Genomic DNA, 27952 nt, shown 5'->3' with positions numbered 1-27952 from the left:
CCCACAGCATTAACTAGCTTGTTGACCTTGGGACATGCGCTGATGCGAGCCATATTTAGAGGGACCTGAAGACGCGTAAATAGCAATGTTGAAAAGTTATGGGACGATCAGTAGCCTCCTCCATTGATGAATTCTAGGCATTGGAAATGTATTCCACAAAACTCTTATGTAACCCCCTGGCCATATCGCATTATTGCCATCTACTCCTCCTCTCACTGTGGTACATGTTTGTAGGCTCGATGAGCCAAATGGTGGACACTGTAAGCTTAATCAACGAGTTCCTCATCGGACTCCTGATGAGCCTGAGTAAACTTCATCATAACCACATCCAGAACTTTGCTGTTCCCAAACCGCTTAACAAGCTTATGTATCATGAGAGTATAAACAGTGGATGGGTCACGATCGAGTACGCCATTGTCGCCACGATTGACTCAACACAGGTAATTAAGCCTTGGTACTTTCCTAATAATATAGTGTTTTCTCTGATATAGCTGTCATATTAGGATTCCGGCTTTACAGCTAGTGCCCTTTGACAGGAACAAGAAGCACACAGTTACTTGGGTGATGGAAGCTAGCCTCTCACGAGGATAAATTGGTGTCTACATCCCAGTTATACCTGGTGGACTAAGCCTACCATACAATAAGATAAGGCACCTCCAATTTTATTAATATATGTAGTTTAATACTGTAGTTTGATTGGCTGTATATATATAAATTTAATATAAACTAGTGTAATAAACTTGTGAACAATACATCGCCAGTGAAAGACCGGCAGCGTAGCCTCGAGCGAGCTCACGAGCCCCTCAGCCCAGCCTCACTCAGCGGTTTCATGGGTGTCAACCACCAGTTGGTGGCGTGTTATTCCGTGAAGTGATAGCGCTTATGTTAAACGCCAGCCAAATTAGTTGCTGTGCCCTCGCAAGATTATTCACATATTTTGTGGTGTTAATTTCGCGAGAGATTATCCACAAATTTTCTGGAGTTAATTTCGCGAGGTCACTAATAATATTTAATACTTCTAGATATTAATAGAAGTTTCTAGAGGCTATCATCAAGAATTGTGTATATTATTTCTCTTAAATAGAGAATTATTTAATATATATTGCACTAGTGTTCACAATACAATATTTACCAATTGCCAACCCACAACAGGGTATGATATACATTGACTAGTGTGTATAGATAACCTAGTCCCCTATTACCATTGACTAGTTGAACTATTTATTGTTCATCCTAGTCCCATTTATTACCATAGTCTAGTTGTACTACATTAAACAACCTAGCACCATTAATAAATGGTGCAAACCCTATTTTGGGTGTAATTTTTATCAACTCGAGTTGAGTTGTGTATATATATAAATTTACTTATGATCATTACACCTTTGAGTGATTAATTAGTGTCTATACCATCCTAGGGTGATAATTGAGGAGCTAACCTAAGGGTACCTCCAGTGACACTGGTTTATCACTCAATTCATTAGTGTGTATGAGTGTATATATATAATGTGTATTAATTTTAAGTGTTAACCTCTAGAAGAGGTAGGATTAAAGCCTAGTGATTGCAGAATTTTATCCTAGGCTACCATTAGTACTTGTTCAGCATTATGAGCAACCCAAGTACAAGCCCCACAAGGCTTCACCAACTAGCCAATATGGATAATGCAGGGAGAAAGAAAAGAACCCTTGCAGGTCTTAAAGGCCACTTAACAAGACAGATCAAGAAATGTGAAGATTTGTCACAACAATCTCCAGTTGATTATGCTGACCTGGAAAGCTATTATCAAGCAGCTGCAGGTAAATTTGAGCAAATCAAATGCCAAATAGCAACATATGTGGCTGAACTTGCCAACACCAATTTATCAGAAACAGAAATAGACGACATTATGGTTGATCTAGCGAGTTATGAAGATCACACTCAGGCCACGCTACAGCCTTACGTCAAATTAATTGCCCAGAACAAGGCAACAACATCAACAGTTTCATCTAATACAAGTCAAGCAGTGGCTCGCCCTCTCCAATTAATTTCCCAACTTTCTTAGGAAAAGACGAGGAAGATTGGGACGAATTTTGGAAAAATTCGTTGACCTTGTGGACTCAAAACAATCTTTATCTAAGAGTAGTACATTCTCTTATCTTCAAGGTCAATTATCAGGTGAGGCTAAAACAGTAGTATCTCATCTGAGATTAATTAATGATGACTATGATCTGGCAGTACAACTCCTCAAGGATAATTATGCTGATCCAGAAGTAGGAACATCATATTTAGTTCATGAGCTGTTGCATTTACCCCCACCGGAGGCTTCAGCTGATTCACTCCAAGTCTTCAAGCTGGAGGTAGAATCATTGATCAAGGCCCTCAGCCTGACAGCAGATACAACCGGGGCTGAGTGGGTCTTGAAAATAATTGTCCAGGAGAAAATACCTAGGGACATATTGAGACAAATAAGTGCTCATTACAATAAAAGTATCTTATCCATGAATGAAATATCTGAGGGTTTACGTTCAGTAGTTCATCAATTACGAACACATGACAAATTAAAACCACCAAGTAAACCTTCAGAAATCAATAATAGTAAACCACAGAGTACCAAAGGGACTCCAAATCAATCTAAACAATATAATTCCACACCAAAGTGGAACAGTGGCAGTGTGGGCATATGTTGGAAATTTCCAACACTAATACACTATTATTGTATTATAATAAATCATTATTATTATATACTAATAATAATATACAGTAGTCACTAAATTTACTAACAGTAATGTTAACATAAACTAACCATTATATCTGCGTATTAATGCTAGAATTCTTACGAAATAGAGCCGCAATATTGCGTCAGATAATGTCTAGTTAAACACATTTATTACCAATGTGCTAGAGAATTGAATGTGGTTCTCTAAAATCATCAGTATTCCGTATGATAATTATTTACGGATAACATAACTCCCAAATAATTCTAAATCGAGAGTTTTTAGTTACAATTGTTATCAAGTAATAGTTTTTCTGGCACGCGTGAATGCCATGGAGTAAACTAAAATCTTCTCCATTTCTCATTTAACACCCTAAGACGAGAATGCGATAATATTTAAATCCCTAGAATCACAACCCAATCCTTATTAAAGTATTTCAACCACCATTGCACGAAATAGTAGTATTCGTGACTAATAATTTATGTAGTGAATGCAAGACGCGGGTTGGAATGAAGGAGGAGACGCCATTGTGTTGTGGATTGAGCAGCCAGCGTGCATACTTGGACAGAGGAAAGTCGTGGCGTCAGAGTCTGAGACACGTGGCGTTGGGGAGTTATCAGCAAGAATTACACTGATACCCAACTAATAACGAATAATTATTCTTCCACGTGCTCCATAGTGCTCGGTCAATCAATAACGCGTCGAGAATCAAGCCAAACTCTCAATCACGTGTACAACATCGTGGAAGTTTGAGACTGAGACGCGATATCGGCAGACTTCAGCATTTACTGCACTCATACTGAGTATATTTTCTTTTTTGATGCATCATTAGAGATTGTATATTTTGTGGGTAGTCTGTCGTTACATAGTGGGACGACAACTTCTCTTCTTCTTGAGAAGAGGTGCAGTTTGCATGAAGGGTTTACCCTCCCGATGAATGCACCAGGGAAAATGTAGGGAGATGCGTCGACGTTAAGGAGGAGAAGCAAGTCAAAAGTGTTAGATGTGACGGGTCGTAGAGAGAGGAGTGGCGACGAAAACAGAGGGGGACGTTAGAGGGAGACTCCCCACACTGTTGGGCGGGGCGATGAAGTCACGGCAGCAGCTAATCAGACGTGAACTAATACTTTTCTGGGAACTTGTATATCGGAAAGCGCAAGCAGTACGCCTCCCAAATCACCCACGTGTCATCGGGCACCTGGCCACCAGGCGGTGGCCTCGGCTGAAACATCTTATTCGGCACCCTATACACAAACTCCTTCACCCGCGACACCCAGACAGTGGACGAGCACCACGGGACCGGAAGCACCCAGGCATCCCGATAAGGGCCCAACACCGGACCCCCACAGGGCACAACCACAGCAACCGGGACTAGGCTTCCCCCAGACCGGGGCAATGAAGGAGGGGGAACCGAAGGGGATGCTGGCGCGGCATCGACCCCACCACAGGGCACAGGAGCCGAGACCCCCCGGCGCACATCTTTCCGCAACATTCCGACAAGGTCCCGATCATCAGGGACCACCCCCCACTGCGGAGATCCAACAGCAGGAGACGCAGGAGAGGCACAGGTAGCAACTTCGGAGCCCCTCACAGCACCATCATCCACGGCAGTGGACGCCAGAGTATCATACTCCCCCACCTCCTCCCAAGGCACACAACGAAAGGGAGACACACTCCGAGCCCGCCGCGAACGCTTCGAGACAGGCCGCACCACACCACGCCCAGCAGGCCCCGCCGCAGGCACATCCACCATCGTCATATCCACACAGGCCACACCCGCACCGTCCTGAAGAGTCCACAGAGGCCACATCACCCACACTGTCTACATCATCCAGGGAAACAGCCTCAGAGCACCGATGCGCACGCTTCTGCAAAGGGATGGAAAGAGCAGAACTACAGTCGTCAACACACACAGGCACGGCTGGCACCTCACCATGCCGAAGCACCCCCTCCAAAACAGCAGAACCCGCGTTCCCGGGAGCCGGTATCACATCCACAGGCGGGGGCGGGACATGGACCTCTACCGGGACACTCTTCACTACACGCAGCGCAGGCGACGGCCCGACACCCACACACACCGGCTCAACAACCCTAGGGGCCACATCAGTCACCTGACGTGTCGCCATAAAACTCGCCTCAACAGGCGGAGCAGCAGACAGGCAATTAGGCGCCACAGGCACAGCACCCACTCCGTCCTCAGAAACGTCCGAACGCAACAGGGGCGGAAAATTCTCCGTACGAAGAACATGCACCCGACCAGTTGCTCCCACGTCGCAGCCAGATGACCCTCGTGACCACACCGATAACAGGTGCGCGGTTGACCCCGGTACAAGCAGCGGAGCGTGTAACTCAACACGGACATCGACGACGGTACACTACACTTCAGCGACATCGTCAGGGTGCGGGAGCCGTCAAGCATACCAACACAGTGCCCGGCAACGACCTTGTTCCAACGAACACTTAACACTGTCCCAAATCGTTCAAAACAGGAGGTTAAAAAGTCGTCCTGAAATTCGAAGAAGCCACCATGCACTGCCACAGACGTCAAGGTGACACTAAGATTTACCACCTTAACGGAGCCAGCATTATCAGGGAGAGGGTAAACACGCCCCTCACACCGCTCGAGAAACGCCTGAAAGGCAGCCTGGAGGAAGAACTTGACCACAGCACGGTGGCCCTGAAGCAGCTGGATGCCCACCAGGTCAGACAGCTGTACATGTAGCACGTCCACCAGGGCGACACCAAGCAACGGATGGTCCACCGGCACCGTAAACGCGAGACCAGCCGACAACGTTCTCTTCATTGGAGGGCGAGACGTTCCCATGGCTAAGTCGAACGTCACCCTGTCAGTGGCAAACCACCACCAGCAGGGTAAACTAGCAATCACCCAACGTAAACACCAGCCAGGAGCGGAGAGACCTCAGGAACGTCCGACCTCAGGACGACAACAAATCCAAAGTTAGCACCGCATTAATATTCATTCTCTCTTTTCATAAATTTTGAGATTTAAGTAGCCTAGTTCAATGCTACGTAATATCCTTTAAATTACAGCTCGTATGTGAGGAGTCAACGAGTCGTTAACTACATTCGTGTTATTCACCTCTAATGGCTTCTATGTGGAGATCCTGAGATCACAAGGACGCAGCACGAACGATGTCATAGAAATCGTCTTAAAGCTAAGACTTTTTGTACACATTTAATTATTCCATTTTATTATACATATCCATAGTATTATCATATCGAATATTTACCATATGAGTTTTGGAAATTGATGTGTTTACTGAGATGATTGCTCTTTAATTCTAACAATCATTAATATTCTCTATTTGAATTTACCTATTGATTCTATAATATTTTTGGTCATAATATTCTTTACTCAACAATGAACTGGTGACGAACCACACTAGTTCCTAGACGTATATGAAGTTCTAGCAATACCCCCCCCCCCCCAATGTAGGTGTTTGAGGCTCTGACTTTAGTTATTTAATCATACAGTGCATTATTTATTTAAGTGATTATTCTTTCTAATATTTATCCATAGACACTGGTTCTTCCTTGTGTTTCTAATGATCACTTTTTATTAGTTTCCCTGTTTTCTCAAAAGTAGGTGGTCCTTCGTTATTATATAAAATAAGTAAGTAATTAAATAATTGAGTCAAGTACCAGATATCCCACATTAAGGTCCTTATCGAACCGGATATAGATATATACATACTAATTAGTAATAACTAATCACCGTGTGAAGTAGTCTAGACTAACCATATTTATTAATTGTGTCTACCAGCAGTGTACCACATAGGTTAGCCTAATTCACACCAATTCATTTGCTACTTATACCTCATGTATAAAGTAGTACTCGTGGGACACAGTCAATTACCCACAACACTTAGACCTATGCCTCATACTGAGGTGAGAATCTTCAGGTTACCAGGAGCAACAGCTCATAACTTCTATAATAATTCCTCACTAACACCAATTATGTGTTAACTATTTGGGCTATACAAATATTTCAATATACGGCTGTCAGCAGACTGTCCATTATAGCCTAAATTCAATCCATAATCACTGATTCACTCAAGTCAGTGGATTCATTAGCTTTTTAGGATCCAGTATACTAATACAAATTGCTGATCCCATACTAAATAATCATTACTAACCCTGATAACTATGTTATTATTATGTTCTTAACTCTGCTCTCATCTCTCTATATTATGCACTAATCTATCCCTATCTCAACTATGGTATCTGTGCATGGGGTTCAACCACTGCAAACCACCTCAAGTCCATCATCACCCAGCAAAAATCTGCTATCTGAATAATATCAAATTCTGCTTTCAGACAACACACAGCCCCCTTGTTTAACTCCCTAAACATGCTAAACATAATCTCACTCCACAAATTCTCTTGTGTCAACTACATTTACAAAACCCTGTTCTTAAATGCAAATCCTTGTCTGAAACTCTTCCTGGACAGATGTAATAGGACCCATTATCACCACACCAGAAAGAAATATCTCTTTAATATCCCCAGAGTTAAACTTAATCTGTGTAAACACTCTATGCAAATAAAGGGACCCAGTTTATGGAACTCACTCCCTACTGAATTGAAAAGCTGTCCAACTTTTACATCATTCAAATTCAATACTAAAAAGTACCTAATTTCATCTTCATAGTTTTTCACTTTTTGCCTTAAAATTGCACTGTATCTATTGCTACCCATTCTCCCAACCTTTATGTTCCCAATTTGAACATCTTTACCATTGTGATCATTGCTGTTTTCTTATATGTGCTGCCAATTGTTGTATGGTGTTTATAAATCTTGTTTATCTGTATCTTTTGCTACCCAGTCTCCCAATCTTTATGTACACATTCTGAACATCTTTACCATTGTGATCATTGCTGTCTTATATGTGCTGTCAATCTGCTGTATGGTGTCTATTAATCTTGTTTAAATTACTAATCAAGTTGTCAATGTAATCAATCAGAGCTTTAATATAACAATGTGCTTTAATATACTTACTTATCTCTCTCATCTCATTTTTCTCTTGTAATGTATCTTTATCATTTATCAATTCTGATTGAAATTACCTACTTAAAATTATCTGCTAGATTAAGGACCTGCCCGAAACGTTGCGCGTACTAGTGGCTTTACAAGAATGTAAATACTGTACTATCCAATGTATTCTCACAAACCCAATGTACCTTCTTGTATATATATAAATAAATAAATAAATAAATAAATAACATTTTATTCCACAATTAGGAAGTACATTCAGGAGTTAAATATTATTTACGGCAGTAGAATACTTGCCAAACACAATGAATTCTCTTGTGTTCATTTAATTTCTTATACACATAATTTCTACCAGTGTATATATTATATAAAATTACAAAAGCCAAAAACATAGCACTATTTGCACATTATTGCACCACATTTATTGTAGTTATTATGCCAACCCAACAGAGGTAGGATATTTCAGACTGACACGGTACTAAGATTTAGTACAAATTCAGTCTACACCATTAGCTGCATTAATAGGTAGGATTATTACCTAACTAGTACTGTTAGACAGTGCTGGTGCATTATTAATTTATGTAGTGCTGACCCGAATGGGTGGGATTAACCATTTATTGTGTAATTATATTTTATTGCATATTTCCATGTACATCTTTGAGTGTTACTGTAAGTTCAGTATCATCAGTACCCATCCAAGGCTGATTTTGAAGAGCTAAGCTAAGGAACACCTGTAGTGAGACCAAGGTACCACTCAAATCTTAGTTGCTTATTATTAGGTAGGTAGTGTTATGATCTCAGCCTGCAGGAGAAACGAGTCTCCCTCCTTGAGAGTTATTCATCAAGCCTGGCCTGACCTAACCAGAAGGTCTAAGAAATATAGAGGTGATAACACATATGTAAAATAATTGCTTGGATATATATAACAATTCGAGATTATGGGCAGTGAAGAAGAAAACAGATAAATGACTGGTTAGGAGATGTGGACATTTTGCTGGAGGCGTGAGTCTCACTTCTGGAGGGGCTTTGACCTCACTTGAGGCCAGACATCGCAGGGCAAAAGCCGCGCTTCGTTGAGCTCCCGTCAGAAGGGAACCCCTAGTGATATATCGAAGAGAAGAGAAGTGTGTAGACGTGCCAGCTGTAGAATCGAGCTGGGAACGTTGTGGTCTCAAGTCCTGGTCGACAAAGAGGAGAGTATTAAACCGCCCAGAGGCATTATTGTGAGTCCATGGAAGCGCCCTGACCAAGCTTCGTCAGAGGGAGGAGCGCCCTCGACCAGAAAATCTGTGGTAAGCACGATATACGCCAGTTCATAGTGATTGCTTGTAGTTGGTCGTGTGCCCAGCGACAGTAGCAATGTTTATTGATAAGTTAGACATGTTTTAATAAGGCAGAAGGTCTAAAATAAGAGAGTGGAGAGGGAGGAACACGGAGCGACGTCCGTCCCCTCTGAGCGCTGGCAGGCAACTGAGGAAGCCAGCTCCTGACAGTGAAGGACCCTCCCTGAGTGAGGAGGCCCGCCGGGCGAGGTGGAGTATGGACCCGCCCAAAACGGGGGAGTCCACTCTCACTGTATGCAGAGGACAGATAGAGGTTTGAGGCAAACATATTGTGTGATTATTTTTGTTTATGTGTTGAGGGGGAAACATTTTTATTGGAGTGTCGATGGGTTGCAGGTTTGTCTTTGGGGAAGAAGTTGCTGAGAACTTCAAAGCCAGCACAGATGAAGTAGTTGATGAGACTCCAAGGTAGTGGAACAGAGGATCTCGAGCTGTGAGGAGAAGCAGTGAAGAGGAGTGTCACGTGCTTCTGTAGAGGTGGTGAAGCACCATAGTTGCTCGAGGAAACTTCATGGTGTAGCAGCCAGGAGAGCTGTGGAGGACCCTAGCAGAAGGGTGAAGCACCGTAGTTGCTCAAAGAAACTTCATGGTAGCAGCCTGGAGGAGCTGCAGAGGATCCTGGTAGTGAAGCCCGGAACAACCTAAAGATATCATTGTAGTGAACTTCCAGAGGTGGAAGGGAAGTTCTGGTGGATTACTTGTAAGGAGTTGATAGTGTTTGGTTGTCATTAGCGTGCAAGACGCAGTGAGAGGTGAGTGATTGTTTGTATCCTTATGTCAAGGAATGTTTTATACTGAAGTTTAGAGTTACAGTCGTAGGCTGGATTACCTACAGATGTATGTGTTCTAGGACTGATAGGGTGATCGATTGATCATTGCTGTGTATCAAGGAACATTTATACTGATATATGTTATTGCATTCACATGCTGATTTTCCTTGTACAAGTTTATATATATATATATATATATATATATATATATATATATATATATATATATATATATATATATATATATAATATATATATATATAAATATATATATATATATATATATATTTATATATATATATTCTCTTGCTGATAGTGCAACAGTGTATGTAGACTTGACCTACTTGAGGAGGTTGATAGTATCAGGTGGTGAATCAGAAGATAGGATACCACATGGTAAACTGATAATAGAGTTCTGATGGTGTGGGAGTGCACCCTGATTGTAATGGTATAGAGTATAGGATTCATTATTATTATATGTGTATATGTATTGTGTATGTGCTCTGTCCAGTAAATGTATTCCAATTTGCTGGTATTTGACCTTGTCCTAGTGAGGCTTCACATGAAATAGTACAGAAGGAGAGAGAGAGAGAAAGAACCAAGAACCACTGCTGTGGACAGGGTAGAAGGTAATACTAATAAGTCAAAGGGGGATTGAGGAGATCATATTACCTAAGGAGAGAGTGGGGAGTCACAGCGGCTCGAGTGGGTGTGTGCATGTGACAACGAGGCTAAGTGTTGGAGCCGCATCCCCTAAACGTGTGACGTTGAGCCCCTCTCCAAGAGCCAGAAGCGCCAAGGGTGATCTCCTAGTGAGGTATAAGCACTCTACCGAGTTGTGGGTTGGGTTGTCCGTAGAGAAGGATCAACACGACAACACCAACCAACCCACAATCTATAATAGTAGCTAACCTCTAAGTGAGGTAAATTACAATCAGCCTCAAGAAAATATCAGGCTGTCAATAATTATACCTGCTCTACATAAAGGAGGAAGTGCCATAGCTGTACAAGTAACTATATAAGCCCTATAAGGCTCAAACTTACAGCCAGAATGGCTACTCCTGCACAGTTAACGAGAATCTGTATTGGCCTGAGAGGTCTTCAAAATCACCTATCAAAACTACTTGACAAATGTGACAACTGCTTAGGAACCAACTCAGTTGACTTCTTCGAGCTAAACCTTTCCACATAGGTGGCTAGCCAAAAATATGTCCAGGTGAAGGATATAATCGAGTCTTATAGGAACATACTCCTTAGCAGTAATACTGACCCAGACGAATTGCGTCTGATAGAATCTGATCTTGCCAACTATGAAAATATCATTCAAGACAAGTTAGATCAATATAACAAAGTGCTTGCGACACAAAATGTTCATGAGTGGATAGAACATTTTTGTAGTAGACCTACACCCGAGCAAGCACCCAGCTCAGATGAAATACATGAGCTACCTCAAGATGAGGAGAATCCTCTAATCGATACTGATCACTACACAGGATCAACAACTGAAGTTCAACCTTCATTTTCTAACATCTCATCTAATACTACTTCACGTAATAATTTATTTACAGAGTCTGATCAATTTTCAGACAGCTCTTCTCAATGTTCTCTGGATTCTATAAAGTCAATGCATGAGGCTACTGAATTAACTAGCTCCTCATAGGATCCCAAAGAAACAAGTGAAGCTGTAGATGAAACTCTTAGTGAAGCTGCAATAATCAGTGAATCTGAACCAGAAAATGATAAAGCTAAAGCTGCAGCAGCAGCCGAAGCTGTAATTAAAGCTGAGGCTAAGCAAGAAGCCTGAAGCCACACAAGTAATGGTCACAATTACTCACACCAGCCTTCTAAAGTAAGTGCTAACAATGAGAAGACTGTTATAAACCTTGTACATCAATTACTAGATTTATCTCCACCAGAACAATCAGTTGACTCTTTACAAGCCTTTAGTTTTCAGCTTGAGTCACTGTTAAATTCCTTCAGTAAAGAGGTGGATCACCCAACTGCTGAGTGGATGACTTAAATTATCATCCAAAGAAAATTGTCTGGTGACACACTCAATAACTTATATGTATACCAGAATGGTAATGCCCTGTCAATGCAAGATATATTTACAGGTTTGCGCAATATAAGCAATCATTCAGCAAATCAGGCACTAAATGCCTCTTCTGAATGCACCGAAACTGTACCCACATCAGTTTCCTTACCTGGAACTCCTAAAGTGACACTGTCACCAGGTAATAAGGGTACTAATAATCGATGTAATAACAATAAGTTAAACACTGATTCATCAGTAAGGCCCAAGAGCCCCACAGGTGCTCCTAAGAGACCTAATAGTCCAAAGAGCACTCCCAATAACTCCACAGGTGCTCCTAAGAGACCTAATAGTCCAAAGAGCACTCCCAAGAGCCCAGTAATGGCTCCCCAGAGTACACCAAGTGCTCACAAGAGAATAAATAACAAGCAAATGCAAGCAGCAAAACCATCTCAACCTGCAGTTACTGTTTTACCTAAACCGGTAACCCCTAAACGAGCTGTAGGATGGGGAATGTGCTTGTTTTGCAATCAAAAACATTCTCTGTACAAATGTACTAATTACCCTAATAGAGACACAAGAGTCAGACGACTCAAACAGTTACACAAATGTACCAGGTGTCTCAAATCACATAATGTTAATAGCTGTGACACCCCACTGAACACCTGCAATAGGTGTAGAAGGGGCAAGCATCATGCTGCACTCTGCAAATTAGTTAGGACAAATTATGTCAATCCTAGAATAGGAGGTAGAGAATCTACACCAGTACAGTGCTGTAAGGTGCGAGATGTGTACAGCGTAATTTCACAAGCATCTCAAGTGGATGCTACTTTGCCCACTGCCCAACTTCAAGTAAAGAACAGAGGAGCCAAGATCACCACTCGTGGACTATTTGATCAAGGTTCCCAGAGAACTTTCATAACTCAGAAAGCGGCAGAGACACTCAATTTACAACCAATCAGACAGGTAAAATTAAACTTGTCAGGGTTCATGATAAACCGAGGAACTCATAAATACTCAGTAGTTCAACCGCTTGTACGACTAGGTAGTCATGTCAAGGCTGTCCAAGCCATTGTTGTAGATCAAATACCTTTTGACCTAAATATTAAGGGTCTGGGGTACACAGCCCACTTCCTGCAGGAACGTGAAATTAATTTGGCTGACAACAAGTTAACGTCTGACCGCCTTAACAATGTATATGTACTAGTAGGAGCAGACTACTATTACCAGTTCATAACTGGACATGTTAAACGATTGGGCATGAATATGCTCCAATCTGCAGGTGGCTACTTACTTACTGGTAAAGTTCTGAATGTGAACAAGCCTAAGCCTGCCAACAATAACAAATTAGTCAGCAGTAAATCAATTCTCCAGCAGCAAGCTAAAATGAGAAACACAGCTGAGTAATAAACCCAGATTGAATGTAGTACAATTAGCATTCGCCGAGATGTTTCATAGCTCTCAGTGGAAAACCAGTGGTCCGTACCTAAACAAGTACAAGTCACAGTGACCAAGCCATTGAATCCACTGCAGACCTAGAATTATTCTCGACAAGTAATAATTGACCACACTCAGTCTCCCTAGGTAAATTATAATGTTAGGCTAGAGAATCTAGCACTCCCTAGGTAATCAATAATGTTAGGCTAGAGAATCTAGCACTCAATGCATCTAGCATTTCCTGAATTTAGCAATACTATGAAGTCATCAAGCAACTTCTATAATTATAAATTCACTGGGACCAAGGTCCAAATACCTGCGCTTAAGGTTTGCCAAGAAAACCTTATTAATACAATGTTTTCTGCACTAAGAGTTAGTGAAATTACTTGCATCAATTTTTGTTTGAGTTGTTTTTCTTTCGTTTCTGCTTAATTATTGTAGGAGCGCAGCATGAACAAACTTGCAAACTTACCAATACGTAAGTGAGTCTACAGAGAACTAATAACCCGTGAAACGTTTAGGTTGGGAAAATGTTATAAATTATCTTTGAATAGGATTAATCGTAGCAGTAATTTAATTTCCAGCAACCTTAGGTTTCCCTTTGTTTAATGCATTATCATTACACATCAGCATTGTTAATTAACATGCTTAATGAGCTCAATATAGCTCACCTTTGAATTAACGTAATAATTGAGTGCTTTATTGTTCCCCATGTGAATACGAGCTCAATATTGCTCGCCATGATAATTGAACGATACAGTGCTCCACCTCGTTAATTCGAGTTCAATATAACTCACCCTGTTAACATGCTTAATGAGCTCAATATAGCTCCCCATGTTAACGAGCTCAATATAGCTCACCCTGTTAACTCTGTTAACGAGCTTAATATAGCTCACCATGTTAACGAGCTCAATATAGCTCGCCCTGTTAACTGTTAACGACCTCAATATAGCTCACTCTGTTAACTGTTAATGAGCTCAATATAGCTCAACCTGTTCACGAGCTCCATACAGCTCCCAATGTTAATTCGAGTACATTATTGCTCACAATTTAGCTAGAGTAACTCCATTAAGAATTAGTGAGTTATCACATTTAGCTTAGTCCTCTACTTAGGTAGGTTAGAAATTTAAACCATTTATTTAGGTAGGTTTAGGGACTTTAGTTAGTGTCAACTGAGTACTAGCCTAGTCTGTACTCACAATTAATTACAGTTGACTATACTTATAGAGACTGATTTAATAAACTCAATTTTAATTTAAAAGTTGAGGATGTATTAATGAGTTTACAGTGTCAAGCCTATGAGCTGCCATTCAATTAGCTCATAATTCAGAATGACTAGGCTACTAATCTCACTGTCGACTCAGAGCCTTCCTTGATTTTAATGAATAAACCTTTTCAGTTCTCTATTACACTATTTTAGCTAGTTAGCAAATTAGTTATATCATCAGTCAGAATGACTACTGCACGGCAGTACATATTAAATCAAATTTCCTCATTTGATTTTGGGGTGATCATGATGCTGCGTGATGTTATTGTCTAGTAACTCAATAGTTACAAGTCACAGCGACCCAAGACAGTGACCTTACTGTAGTGTCATAGTCGCCTTGATCTTGAATGAACCAATAATACTTTACTGTATAATAATGTAGAATACAATTTATACAATAATGTTATCAGTTCTTAGGAATTTTTTCTGAGTTTGCCTATAATTCAACTACTACGTAATACACCATTACATGTCACTGTGACCCTAGTTGTTGAGTTTATTGTAAGCTTTAGAGGGTTCCTGATTACCGATAACTTAATCATTTAATATTTCAATGTTTAATCCTTAATATGTTTGTATAGGCTATCAACTATAACATTATTTCATCTAGAGTATCTAAGAGTTTGCAAAAGTTTAAGACTTAATAACATAAACGTTACATGTCATAGCGACACTAGTCACAGAGTATATTGTAGGCTTTATTAGTCATTAACTTTATATGATTCACAATACCATGTTTCATTCAACATGATTTCCTTTGCAAGACTTTAATTTCTTGTATGTCCTTGACAATTACGGGACATCCGTTACGTGTGTACTAACATACTAACATTAATACTAACTTCAGGATAGGTATGTCAGTACTCAACATTGCACTGCGACCCGAGAAATCTCCCCCCGGAGTTATGTTGAAAATTTCCAACACTAATACACTACTATTGTATTATAATAAATCATTATTATTATATACTAATTACAGTAGTCACTAAATTTACTAACAGTAATGTTAACATAAACTAACCATTATATCTGCGTATTAATGGTAGAATTCTTATGAAATAGAGCCGCAATATTGCGTCAGATAATGTCTAGTTAAACACATTTATTACCAATGTGCTAGAGAATTGAATGTGGTTGTCTAAAATCATCAGTATTCCGTATGATAATTATTTATGGATAACATAACTCCCAAATAATTCTAAATCGAGAGTTTTTAGTTGCAATTGTTATCAAGTAATAGTTTTTCTGTCACGCGTGAATGCCATGGAGTAAACTAAAATCTTCTCCATTTCTCGTTTAACACCCTAAGATGAGAATGCGATAATATTTAAATCCCTAGAATCACAACCCAATCCTTTTTAAAGTATTTCAACCACCATTGCGCGAAATAGTAGTATTCGTGATTAATAATTTCTGTGGTGAATGCGAGACGCGGGTTGGAAGGAAGGAGGAGACGCCATTGTGTTGTGGATTGAGCAGCCAGCGTGCGTACTTGGACAGAGGAAAGTCGTGGCGTCAGAGTCTGAGACACGTGGCGTTGGAGAGTTATCAGCAAGAATTACACTGATACCCAACTAATAACGAATAATTATTCTTCCACGTGCTCGGTCAAACAATAACGCGTCGAGAATCAAGCCAAACTCTCAATCACGTGTACAACATTGTGGAAGTTTGAGACTGAGACACGATATCGGCAGACTTCAGCATTTACTGCGCTCATGCTAAGTATATTTTCTTTCTTGATGCATCATTAGAGATTGTATATTTCGTGGGTAGACTGTCGTTACATAGTGGGACGACAACAAATCCAACGTTAGCACCGCATTAATATTCATTCTCTCTTTTCATAAATTTTGAGATTTAAGTAGCCTAGTTCAATGCTACGTAATATCCTTTAAATTACAGCTCGTATGTGAGGAGTCAACGAGTCGTTAACTACATTCGTGTTATTCACCTCTAATGGCTTCTATGTGGAGATCCTGAGATCACGAGGACGCAGCACGAACGATGTCATAGAAATCGTCTTAAAGCTAAGACTTTTTGTACACATTTAATTATTCCATTTTATTATACATATCCATAATATTATCATATCGAATATTTACCATATGAGTTCTGGAAATTGATGTGTTTACTTAGATGATTGCTCTTTAATTCTAACAATCATTAATATTCTCTATTTGAATTTACCTATTGATTCTATAATATTTTTGGTCATAATATTCTTTACTCAACAATGAACTGGTGACGAACCACACTAGTTCCTAGACGTATATGAAGTTCTAGCAATACCCCCCCCCCCCAATGTAGGTGTTTGAGGCTCTGACTTTAGTTAATTAATCATACAGTCCATTATTTATTTAAGTGATTATTCTTTCTAATATTTATCCATAGACACTGGTTCTTCCTTGTGTTTCTAATGATCACTTTTTATTAGTTTCCCTTTTTTCTCAAAAGTGGGTGGTCCTTCGTTATTATATAAAATAAGTAAGTAATTAAATAATTGAGTCAAGCCCCAGATATCCCACAGCATATATGCAGTGGGACCCTCCAAGCCTATAGTTACTGTGTCACCCAAGACCGTGACAGCAAAGGGGTACTGGAAGCTATGGAACATGTTTGTTCTGCCATGAGAAACATTCAGTGTACCACTGCTCTAATTTTCCTAATAATGATGTCCGTGTTGAGCGACTTAAAGATTTGCAACATTGCACGAGGTGCCTCAGAAAACATAACATTAACGACTGTGATACCCAATTACACACCTGTAATAGGTGTAACAAGGGTCAGCACCATGCAGCATTGTGTGGAGATACGAAAACAACGTCTCCAAACCCCAAAGTGGAAGATAGCATTCCCACCACAGTACAGTACTGCAAGGTGCAACAAACAATTAGTGTCAAATCGGCAAAGTCCAATGGTAATACGACTTTGCCTACTGCCCAAATTACCATCCAGAATAAGAGGGCCAAGGTTCATACCCGTGGGTTGTTTGACCAAGGATCGCAGAGAACATATATCACTAAAAGGTTGGCAGATGAACTACAATTAAAGCCTGTAGCCCAGACGACAATCAACATCTCAGGGTTTCTATCAGATACAGAACCTCAAGTCTACCCGGTGGTACAACCATCAGTATGTTTAGGCAGGTACGTCTGTCAAGTACAAGCCATTGTGGTGGATAAAATACCAGCAGACCTACAAGTACAAGGTCTGAGAGCAACAGCCAAATTCCTGAGAAATAGAGGAATAAAATTGTCAGATAATATTAAGTCTGATCACCTCACCGACTTCGGTATCCTTGTAGGTACCTACTACCATCGATTCATTGGTAGCCCTGCTAAATATCAGGGCATAACCATGTTAAATTCTGCAGGAGGCAAATTACTCTCAGGCCCAGTATTAAGCCTGAGGAGGCCTATGCCTGCAGATAAACAATACCAGTAGAAATCTAAATTTGTCCGCTGATTATATTTCTCCAGTAGCATTATACTAAGGAGATTACAGTCGACTTTAGCAACAGAGGTTGATGTTAATATCATCATTTAAAAGCTGAAGACCTGAGTTCATGAGGCCTCGGAGGCAAATCAGTCAACAGTAGCCTAAACAGCTACAAGTCACTGCGACCAATGTCACTGAACCCACTGCAGTCTCAGAACCATACTTAACTTTTATGATGGACTATTCAATCCTCTGAATGAATTTACTAAATTAAACCCCAATAAATCTGACGACTGATTTTGATACATTTATTATTTAATCAAGATGAATTCCATGGGCCTCAGTGTTTTTATATCAATGACAAGTTACCTGAACAAGCTTCAAGTTATATCTAATGTCACTGCAGTCCCTGAATCATACATGACTGTAGTACTTGATCACATTCAGTCTTCTGGGTTAAATAATATGTATTTAGGCTATAATTTTAGCCTTTCAAGAGTTAACAGGGGAAATGAAATCGCATTAGACTTCTAATCCCTACAACTCGAGTATGGGACATCCGTCCTGTATGAACAGACACACAAATGTGTGATTACTAACTACTAACATCAAATTAATCTAATAATTCGAAGGAGGAGTGTCGGTATTTGTCTGTTCTAAATAGGACTGCAACCCGTGAGCAGCCCCCGGGGGAATTATGTCGGAAAACCCGACACCAATTATTAATATTACATACAATTGGCAGATAATATTGCTGCTGTTGTATACACAAGTTAACCCATAGAAAATGTAGCTTGAAGTGGAATTTTCCGTCAATAGAAAACGGGATGTCATTGCCACATAGTACTATAAATTCACCAAACTATTCTGTTGTGAATTATTCTTAAATACATTAGTCTTTGGAGTTTTTCCATCATAAAAACATCTCATTTGAGTTAACTTAATTATCAGAATCAAAATAGAGTAAATGTGACCCCTAATTTCACTTACTGACATCTGGACAAAGTGAGCCAGGAGCGTCAGAGCAGTAGTGAGAGGGGTCAGCCATTGTTATGACCAGAGACGCTGGGGAGCAAATTCAGCTCCTGTAATTCTCTTGGACGAAGTGTTATGGAGGTCAAATTAGTGTTCTTCCATCATCAACACGCTGCCAACATAAACAAGGGAAGTGTCTTACCGAAACCCGTTTATCTAATCATTTCTGGCCAGTTAATGTTAGGTAGATAAAGGGCGAACCGGTTAGCACGAGAAAAAGCCTCTAAATACAGGTAATTAAGTCTTGGTCCTTATCTTATAAAATATACAGTGTTTCATCTGATATAGCTGTCATATATTGAGGTTCCGGCTTTACAGCTAGTGCCCTTTGACTGGAACAAGAAGAGGAAGCAAGAATTAATCTTGGTACATCAGTTACTTGGGTGATGGAAGCCAGCCTCTCATGAGGATAATTTGGTGTCTACATCTAGTTATACTTGGTGGACTAAGCTGTACAATAAGATAAGGCACCCCCAATTTTATATATTAATATATGTAGTTCAATACTGTAGTTTGATTGGCTGCATATATATAAATTTAATATAAACCCCCTAATGTGTAAGGACTTATCAAACTTTTTTGATGAGTTGTATATAAAAGGGTTTATCTGGTCCAAGTCTCATCATCGTAGAATAAATAGGAAGGGAGAAAAAAATATTGAATTTTGTGCCAAAAATGTTCCAAAATGTTCAAAAATTTACATCAAACAAAAGTGTCAGCTGAAATCATGTCTATGACTCTCAGCTTTCACAGTAGCACATATTAAAAAATAATAATAATTAGTTTTATCCAAAAAAATAAGTTATTTTTTTCTTTTAATTATTTGTTTATCAGACGATTTGCATGAAACCTATTCACCTGACAGCACGTAAGCCTATCTGTAAGGATGCCAATTTTGGAGGAAATTAGTGATGTCAACCTCAGCCACAGATGTCAGCACCTTAGACTTTAATTTTTAAGGATTTATTTTTCAAGTAACATAAACGGAGTTGCTACTCTGCCATTTTTATTCAATTTACATGAAACTTACACCTTATATGTAAAGGTTTATGTCTCTAAAATCTGATGTCAGCGTTTTTTCCTAAGTTCATGTATTGATTTTATAATAGCAATAAACATGATATATTTGCATATATTTTGGTGGGGAATTTTGAATATATGTATTAGTAAAACTAAACGTATTTTAGAAAATCCGCGGCAACAGATGCTTTATTATATGCTAATGTGTCAGAAAAGTGTCATAGAATGATAATATCTGAAACGTGTTGTTATAGTAGCTTACTGAAAATATGTAATATTCGTTGAAAAAAAAAATCTCCTTTCTATTTAAGCTGCAGAACTGAAGCTTGGAACAACTTCAGCCCTTTTCATATAGCATAAATAGATCAAAACTAGTCAAAAAAGATTTGTTGACATTGAACAAAGTTTAAAAAACTAACTCATGCACTCTGAGGAGTAGTGTGTCCTCATGGTCGTCCTCCTACCACCGTAACTGGCGATGGGAAACGGCTCTGTCGGGTTGCATATTGGCCATACACACTTAACTCACGGTCACTTAATGGAGCGGTGCCCTGCTCCTTATTGTCCAAATTGCATTGTCCCTCTTACAGTAGTGTATATCCCTGTTGAATGTCCTTACTTCCAGGACAAGCGTGTGTCTTGTTTTCTCTCGATAGAATTCTTGGTGAATCAGATACTTTTGATATCGTTTGCCTTATGCGTTTCTGTTCTCGTATTGGCATCCTCGATGATATTTAGCGCCATCTGATTATTCCACACATTTGATGGTGCTACATAGCCTTCTTGGGTGCCTTCTTTTGATAATTACTTACTTACTTCTCTCTGAGTTCTGTTTCTCATGGTATTCTCCTTAGAAAGTTCCTCATATCGTCGTATTTTCTTCTCTAGTAATTTAGTCATTTTCCTTCCGATCCCATCCTTGGATAGGCTATCCCTACCTCCACCAAATACTCAAATGCTGTGGTCACTCATTCGTATGGGGACCTCAAATGTGACTTCCCTTATATCTGATTCATTCAAGGTGAATATCAGTTCGAGTTAAGCTCGTTCGTCATTACCATTCATTCTTGTGGGTTCCCTGGCGTGCTAGCTCAGAAAGTTTCTCGTTGCCACTTCCAAGAGTTTAGCTCTCCATGTATCTGCACCTCCATGTGAGTCCCCATTTTCCCAGTCTATCTTTCCATGGATGAAATCATCATGATTAAGAGTCTGGAGCCATTCCTGCAGGCAACTGAAGCTGCTCTCCCTATTATATTATTGGTTGCGTTGTTGTTCCTATCAAACTTCTGTCTGGATCTTCTGTCATTTAGGAGAGGGTTGTAAATGACAGCAACTATTATCTTAGGTCCACCCATTGGCATAGTTCCTGTTATGTAATCTTTGAACCCATCACAGCCCGAAATTTCCATCTCATTACATCTCCAGTCCATCCTTATCAGCAGGGCCACTCTTCCACCTACTCTCCCTTCCCTCTCTTTTCTTATTATATATGTGTGTCCTTTGGAAACACTGCATCTGTTATGACTCCTGACAATTTTGTTTCCGAGTCCTATTACATCTGGGCTTTCTTCTTCTTGCGCCCTTTCTGCCTGTTTACTTGCTTTATTGGTAATCCCATCGATGTTTGAGTACATTACCTTTAAGTTACTTTCCTAAATATCCATTTTCACCCTCCCTCCCCACAAGTGTAGGAAGTTGTTCAATGGGCATTGCTACTTAGGTAGGCTCATCCTCCTGTGAGGTAGTTGCCAGGGATTCAGGGGAAGGTGGGGTGAGGGATGGAGGCTTTTGGTCTTGTCCATGTTTGCTTCCTGCCCCAAGCAGACATGGACAAGATTTATATCTTCTTGGGATAGAGGGGCAGGGAGTGCTTGGGGTTGGGGGGCAGTGATTGCTTGGGGTGAGGGCACGCCCTCCTGTGGTGATGTTGACAGGAGTTTGGAGGGGTAAGAGTAGGAGAATGGAGGGTTTAGGTCTTGCCTGGGCCTGCTTGGGGTAGGAAGAAAACCAGGGGATGGGAAGGCAGGGGATACTCGCAATAAGGCGGGAGGAAGGATTTGGGCAATATAGTGGGCATTGTGTAGGGCAAGGAAGGATATGTGCTGGAGGTGGGATGGGGGGGGGGCTTGGGGGGGTTAGGGTGTTGCAGTCCCCTTTGGGGTTCCTAGATTGGGGTTCCCCACTCCCTTCTGAGAGTGCTGGGATGGAGGCTGATCACTGGCTCTCTTCCCCCTCTCTGCGCCTTTTCCTTGCATCTGCTGGCCTAATTATCTCATCCCTGGTCATGTTCCTATGAAGGTATACCTCTCTGTAATTCCTTGCATTTTTCAGTTTGCTCATCTTTACTAGGATATCCTCTTTGATGGCCTCGTTCCTTAATACTACTTTGATCAATCGCTTTTTGTCTCTGTTGTACCTGGCCAATCTGGAAAAAACTGTTCTGTGTCTCGTTCAGCCCCCCTTCCATTCCTATCTCCTTTAGTATCCCTGACACAGCAGCTTTGTCCTTAGTCCTCCATTCTTCCTGCTTGGAACCTTTTTAATACCTACAATTACTACAGCTTTTTTCCTTTCCATTAGCTGTCTCGTGCATCTAGCTGCCTCCTGTGAAGTTACTGCTTTCATTACAACTTCCTTGACTGTGGACATGGCATCGAGGCTCTTCAGCTTTTCAGCAAAGGTGCTACATCCCCTGTTACCTGGAGATTGTTTACCTGGGCCAGAGTCTCAGGAGGGCCTGTTTTTAGTTTTTTTTTTATCTTCTCTTGCACTGCACTTAGTTCTATCTGCAGCTTACTTATACTTTCCCTCATGTCTGTCAATTTCCCCCGGATTTCCTTCCATGCATGAGCAATCATCTCCATGTATGGCTCGTCTTGTTCCTCTCCTCCAACTTTGTTCTGTTGTCTTACCATCCTGCTTGACCTGTGTGTGTGTACTCACCTAGTTGTGCTTGAGAGGGGTTGAGCTTTGGCTCTTTGTCACTCTGGAGACAGAGGGACAAAAGGACAAAGGGACAGAGGGAAAAAAATTTTCTAACGTCCCTGTGGCTCATTTGAGTACTCAGTGTCCACCAGTGTCCCCTTGTTCGCGTATCTCCCGTGTTAAATAGTTTATCTTTATCTACCTTGTCAATTCCTTTGAAAATTGTGTAGGTATTAAACATGTCTCCCCTTACTTTTCTGTCGTCCAATGTCGTGAGGTGCATTTCATGCAGCCTTTCCTCGTAATTCATGCCTCTTAGTTCTGGGACCAGCCTAGTGGCATACCTCTGAACTTTTTCCAGCTCCGTCATGTGGTTGACAAGGTATTGGCTCGATGGTGGGGCCATATACTCCAGATTGGTCTTTCATATGTGGTATAAAGGCTCTGAAGAATTCCTTACACATGTTTCTGAAGTCAGTTCTGATGTTAGCCAGCCTCGCATACGCCGTCGATGTTATTCTTTTGATGGTCACTTCAGGAAACAGATTTTTGCTTTATATAAACTCCTAAATCTTTCTCTCTGTCTGTTTCGTGAAGGACGTCCTCTCCCATTCGGTATCCAGTGTCTGGCCCTTTATTTCCTCCGCTGAGTTTCATCACCTTACATTTACATGAGTAAATGCAAGGTGATGCAGCCATTTAGCAGCCATTTCTAGCCTTATACTGTCTTCTGTCTTAATCCTCCTCATTTTTTTGCATCATCAGCAAACATTGAAAGGAACGAGTCTATTTCCCCTGGGAGATCATTTACATATATCATAAACAGTATAGGTCCAAGGACTGATCCTTGTGGGACTCCACTGGTGACGCCTCGCTACTCTGAGACCTTCCCCCCCCCCTCTCACAGTGACTTGCTGTCTTTTGTTGCTTAGGTACTCCCTTACCAGTGGAGTACCTTCCCTTTCACTGCCGTCTGCATCTCCAGCTTGTGCACTAGTGTTTTATGAGGTAGTGTCAAAGGCTTTCAAGGAATCCACAAATATGCAGTCTGCCAAGCCCTCTCTATCTTGCCTGATTTGTGTTGCCTGGTCATAGAATTCAATTAATCCTGTGAGGCATAATTTGCCATCCCTGAACCCATGCTGGTGTAGTGTTACAAAGTTCATTTGCTCCAGGTGTTCCACTTGTTTTTTCGCACAATTTTCTCCATCATCTTGCATGGAATGCAAGTTAGGGACACTGGCCTGTAATTCAGTGTCTTGTGTCTATCACCCTTCTTGTATATTGGGACTACATTGGCCGTTTTCCAAATTGTGATAGTTCACTTGTTGCCAGTGATTTGTTGTACACCATGGAGAGTGGAAGGCACAGAGCTTCTGCTCCTTCCTTTAGTATCCATGGTGAGATTCCATCCGGACCTATATTTTAACTGAATAAACATTTGAATTTTGAATTTGAATTTGAACTTTTGTCACATATCAAGCAGATGCTTCTTCACCTTCCAACTAGTAATCATAAACTCCTCTAGTGGTGTCTGGTTATATATTCCTTCTCCTATCTCTGGGATTTCTCGTTGCTCTACTCTGAAGATTTTATTTCTTATTGAGTTCCTCACACACTTCCTTGTCGTTTGTAATGAATATGTATGTCCTCAATTTCATTTCCTGTTCCATCACTGTTATTTCTCTCCTGGTGTTGCTTTGCAGCAGTTTAGGCTATTACAAGACTAATTATTCAGTCTAAAATTCACAGCCAGTGCAAGACTCAAAGCTAGTTCAAGACTTTCAACCAGTGCAAGACTCACTGCAAGTAGTGGATTCGAGGCCAATGCAAGACTCGCAGCTAGAGCAAGACTCACAGCCAGTGCAAGACACACAGCTAGTGCACGTCTTGCAGCCAGTGCAAAACTCGCAACGAGTGCAAGATTCACAGTTAGTGGAAAACTAGCAGATAGTACAAGCCTTGCAGCCAGTGAAACTCTCGCCGCAAGTAAAAGACTCACATCAAGTGTAACAGTCTCAGCCAGTGCCAGACTCACTGCCAGTGCAAGACACAAAGCCTGTGCAAGACATGCAGCCGGTGCAAGACTCGCAGCAATTGCAAGACACACAACCAGAGCAAGACTCGCAGCTAGTCCAAGACTTGCAACAAGTGCAAGATTCACAGCCAGTGGAAGACTCTCAGATAATGAAACTCTCGTAGCAAGTGAAAGACATATCCAGTGCAACACTGTCAACCAATGCAAGAGTCGCAGACAGTGAAAGACTCACAGCCAGTGCAAGACTCACAGCCCTTGCAAGACTCGCAGCCGGTGCAAAGCTCACCGCCAATGGAAGACTCGCAGATAGGGCAAAACCTTCAGCCAGTGCACGACTTGCAGCCAGTGAATTACTCGTAGCAAGTGGAAGATCCGTAGCCAGTGCAAGACTCGCAGCCAGTCCAAGACTCGCAGCCAGTCCAAGACTCACAGCCAGTCCAAGACTCTCAGCCACTGTAACACTCACAGCCAATGCAACACTCGCAGACAGTTCATTACACGATATCAGTGCAACACATGCAGCCAGTGCAAGATTCGGAAACCAGTGAAGCACTTGCAGCAAGTAGAAGACTCAGAGCCAGTAAAACACCAGCATCTGATGGAAGACTCGCAGAAAGTGAAAGTCTCACAGCCAGTGCAAGACTCGCAGTCAATGCAACACTCACAGCCAGTGCAACACACGCAGCCAGTGCAAGACTCGCAGCCAATGCAACACTCACAGCCAGTGCAACACACACAGCCAGTGCAAGATACGATACCAGTGAAAGAAATGCAGTAAGTGTAAGACTCGCAGCAAGTGCAAGACATGCAGCCACAACACGACACAACCAGTGAAAGACACACAACCAGTGCAAGACTTGCAGCCAGTGCAAGACTCGTAGACAGTGCAAGACACACGACCAGTGCAAGACACAACCAGTGCAAGACTCGTAGCCACTGCATGACACCCAAGCAGTACAAGATACACAACCAGTGCAAGACTGGAGCCAGTGCGAGACACAAAACCAGTGTAAGAGCTGCAGCCACAACAAGACACACAACCAGCGTAAGACTCACTGCCAGTGAAATACTTGCAGTTAGTGTAAGACTTGAAGTTATTATATGAATCGCTGCTAAAGAAAGACTCAGAGATAGTGAAAGATTCTGAGGTAGTGCAAAGCTCGAAGTCAGTGTTAGACTCGCACCGATTGCAAGATTAGCGGCAAGTGGAAAACTCTCAGCCAGTGCAATATTCACTGCCAGTGCAACACACATACACATAGTGCAAAACTCACATTAAGTGCAAGACTCGCAGCCAGTGCAAGACTCACGGCCAGTGCAAGTCTTGCAGGCAGTCCATGATTCGCAACTAATGCAAAACTCACAGTTAGTGGAAAACTTGCAGATATGGCAAGACCTACACCCAGTTAAAGACTCAGACAGTGTAAGACTCACAGCCAGTACAAGACACGCAGCCAATGAAAGACTCACAGTTAGTGCCAGACTCGCAAACAGTGCAAGACTCGCAGGCAGTGCAAAACGTGCAGTTAGTACAACACTCGCAGCTAGTGAAAGATTCACTGCAAATCCAAGACTCACTGCCAGTTTAAGACTCACAGATAGTGCACTACTTCTAGCCAGTGTACAGACTTGCATCCAGTGAAACACTTTCAGCAAGTTGAAGACTTAGAACCAGTGCAACACATGCAGCCAATCAAAGACTTACAGCCAGTGCAAGATTCACTGCAAGAACAAAACTCACAGCCAATGCAAGACTCCAGCACATGCAGTCAGTGAATATGTGCAGTCAATTTAACACATGCAGGCGGTGCAATATTCGATACCAGTGAAAGTCTTGAAGCCAGTGAAACACTCGCAACAAGTGAAACACTCACAGACAGTGAAACCCTCACAGCCAGTGAAATATTCACAGACACTGAAACACTCACAGTCAGTGAAACACTCACAGCCAGTGAAACATTCACAAACAGTGAAACACTCACAGACAGTGAAACTCACAGCCAGTGAAACATTCACAGCCAGTGAAACATTTACTGCCAGTGAAACACCCACATCCAGCCCAAGATTCGCAGCCAGTGCAAGACTCGTAGCCAGTGTAAGATTCCCAGCACGTGCAATAATCGAAGCAAGAGCAAAACTCACGTCCAATACAAGTCTTCCAGCCAATGAAACACTCGTAGCAAGTAGGAGACTCATAGCTAACACAAAACTTTCATCCTGTGCAAAACTCGCAGCCAGTGCTTGACTCGCAGCCAGTACAACACTCACAGCCAGTGCAAGACTCACAGGCAGTGTAAGACTCGCAGCCAGTGCATGACTCGCAGCCAGTACAACACTCACAGCCAGTACAACACTCACAGCCAGTGCAAGACTCACAGGCAGTGTAAGACTCGCAGCCAGTGCATGATTCGCAGCCAGTACAACACTCACAGCCAGTACAACACTCACAGCCAGTGCAAGACTCACAGGCAGTGTAAGACTCGCAGCCAGTGCATGACTCGCAGCCAGTACAACACTCACAGCCAGTACAACACTCACAGCCAGTGCAAGACTCACAGGCAGTGTAAGACTCGCAGCCAGTGCATGACTCGCAGCCAGTACAACACTCACAGCCAGTGCAAGACTCGCAGTCAGTGTAAGACTTGCAGCCAGTGCCTGACTCGCAGCCAGTACAACACTCACAGCCAGTGCAAGACTCACAGGCAGTGTAAGACTCGCAGCCAGTGCATGACTCGCAGCCAGTACAACACTCACAGCCAGTGCCTGACTCGCAGCCAGTACAACACTCACAGCCAGTGCAAGATTCGCAGCCAGTGCAAGACTCCCAGCCAGTCTAAGACTCGCAGCCAGTGCATGACTCAAAGCAAGTTCAAGACTCGCAGCCAGTGCAAGACTCACTGCACGTGCCGGACTCGCAGTCATTGCAAGAATTGCAGCTAG

General features: G+C 41.6%; 1 protein-coding gene across 1 annotated transcript; it reads left to right on the top strand.

The window, feature by feature from the left end:
• The first annotated feature begins 239 nt into the window (after positions 1-239).
• On the top strand, positions 240-27952 carry LOC138371086 (uro-adherence factor A-like). Its single transcript, XM_069335748.1, has 7 exons — positions 240-440; positions 11010-11149; positions 22630-22729; positions 24727-24905; positions 25373-25786; positions 26629-26784; positions 27247-27952. The coding sequence occupies exons 1-7, from the start codon at positions 240-242 to the stop codon at positions 27950-27952; spliced, it is 1896 nt and encodes a 631-aa protein (XP_069191849.1).

Source organism: Procambarus clarkii, chromosome 4, assembly GCF_040958095.1.
Source record: "Procambarus clarkii isolate CNS0578487 chromosome 4, FALCON_Pclarkii_2.0, whole genome shotgun sequence".
Taxonomy (NCBI): domain Eukaryota; kingdom Metazoa; phylum Arthropoda; class Malacostraca; order Decapoda; family Cambaridae; genus Procambarus; species Procambarus clarkii.
The sequence above is the reverse complement of the archived record's forward strand: the minus strand, read 5'-3'. Positions and strand labels throughout refer to the sequence as shown.

What these genes read in the sequence shown, in the direction of transcription:
- LOC138371086 (XM_069335748.1), top strand. Translation starts at nt 240, where the DNA reads ATGAGCCAAATGGTGGACACTGTAAGCTTAATCAACGAGTTCCTCATC. An exon ending in TCTTCAGCTTTTCAGCAAAG is followed by an intron (nt 22,730 to 24,726) that starts GTGCTACATCCC and finishes TAAAATTCACAG; the next exon opens with CCAGTGCAAGACTCAAAGCT. An exon ending in GACTCCAGCACATGCAGTCA is followed by an intron (nt 26,785 to 27,246) that starts GTGAATATGTGC and finishes CAAAACTCGCAG; the next exon opens with CCAGTGCTTGACTCGCAGCC.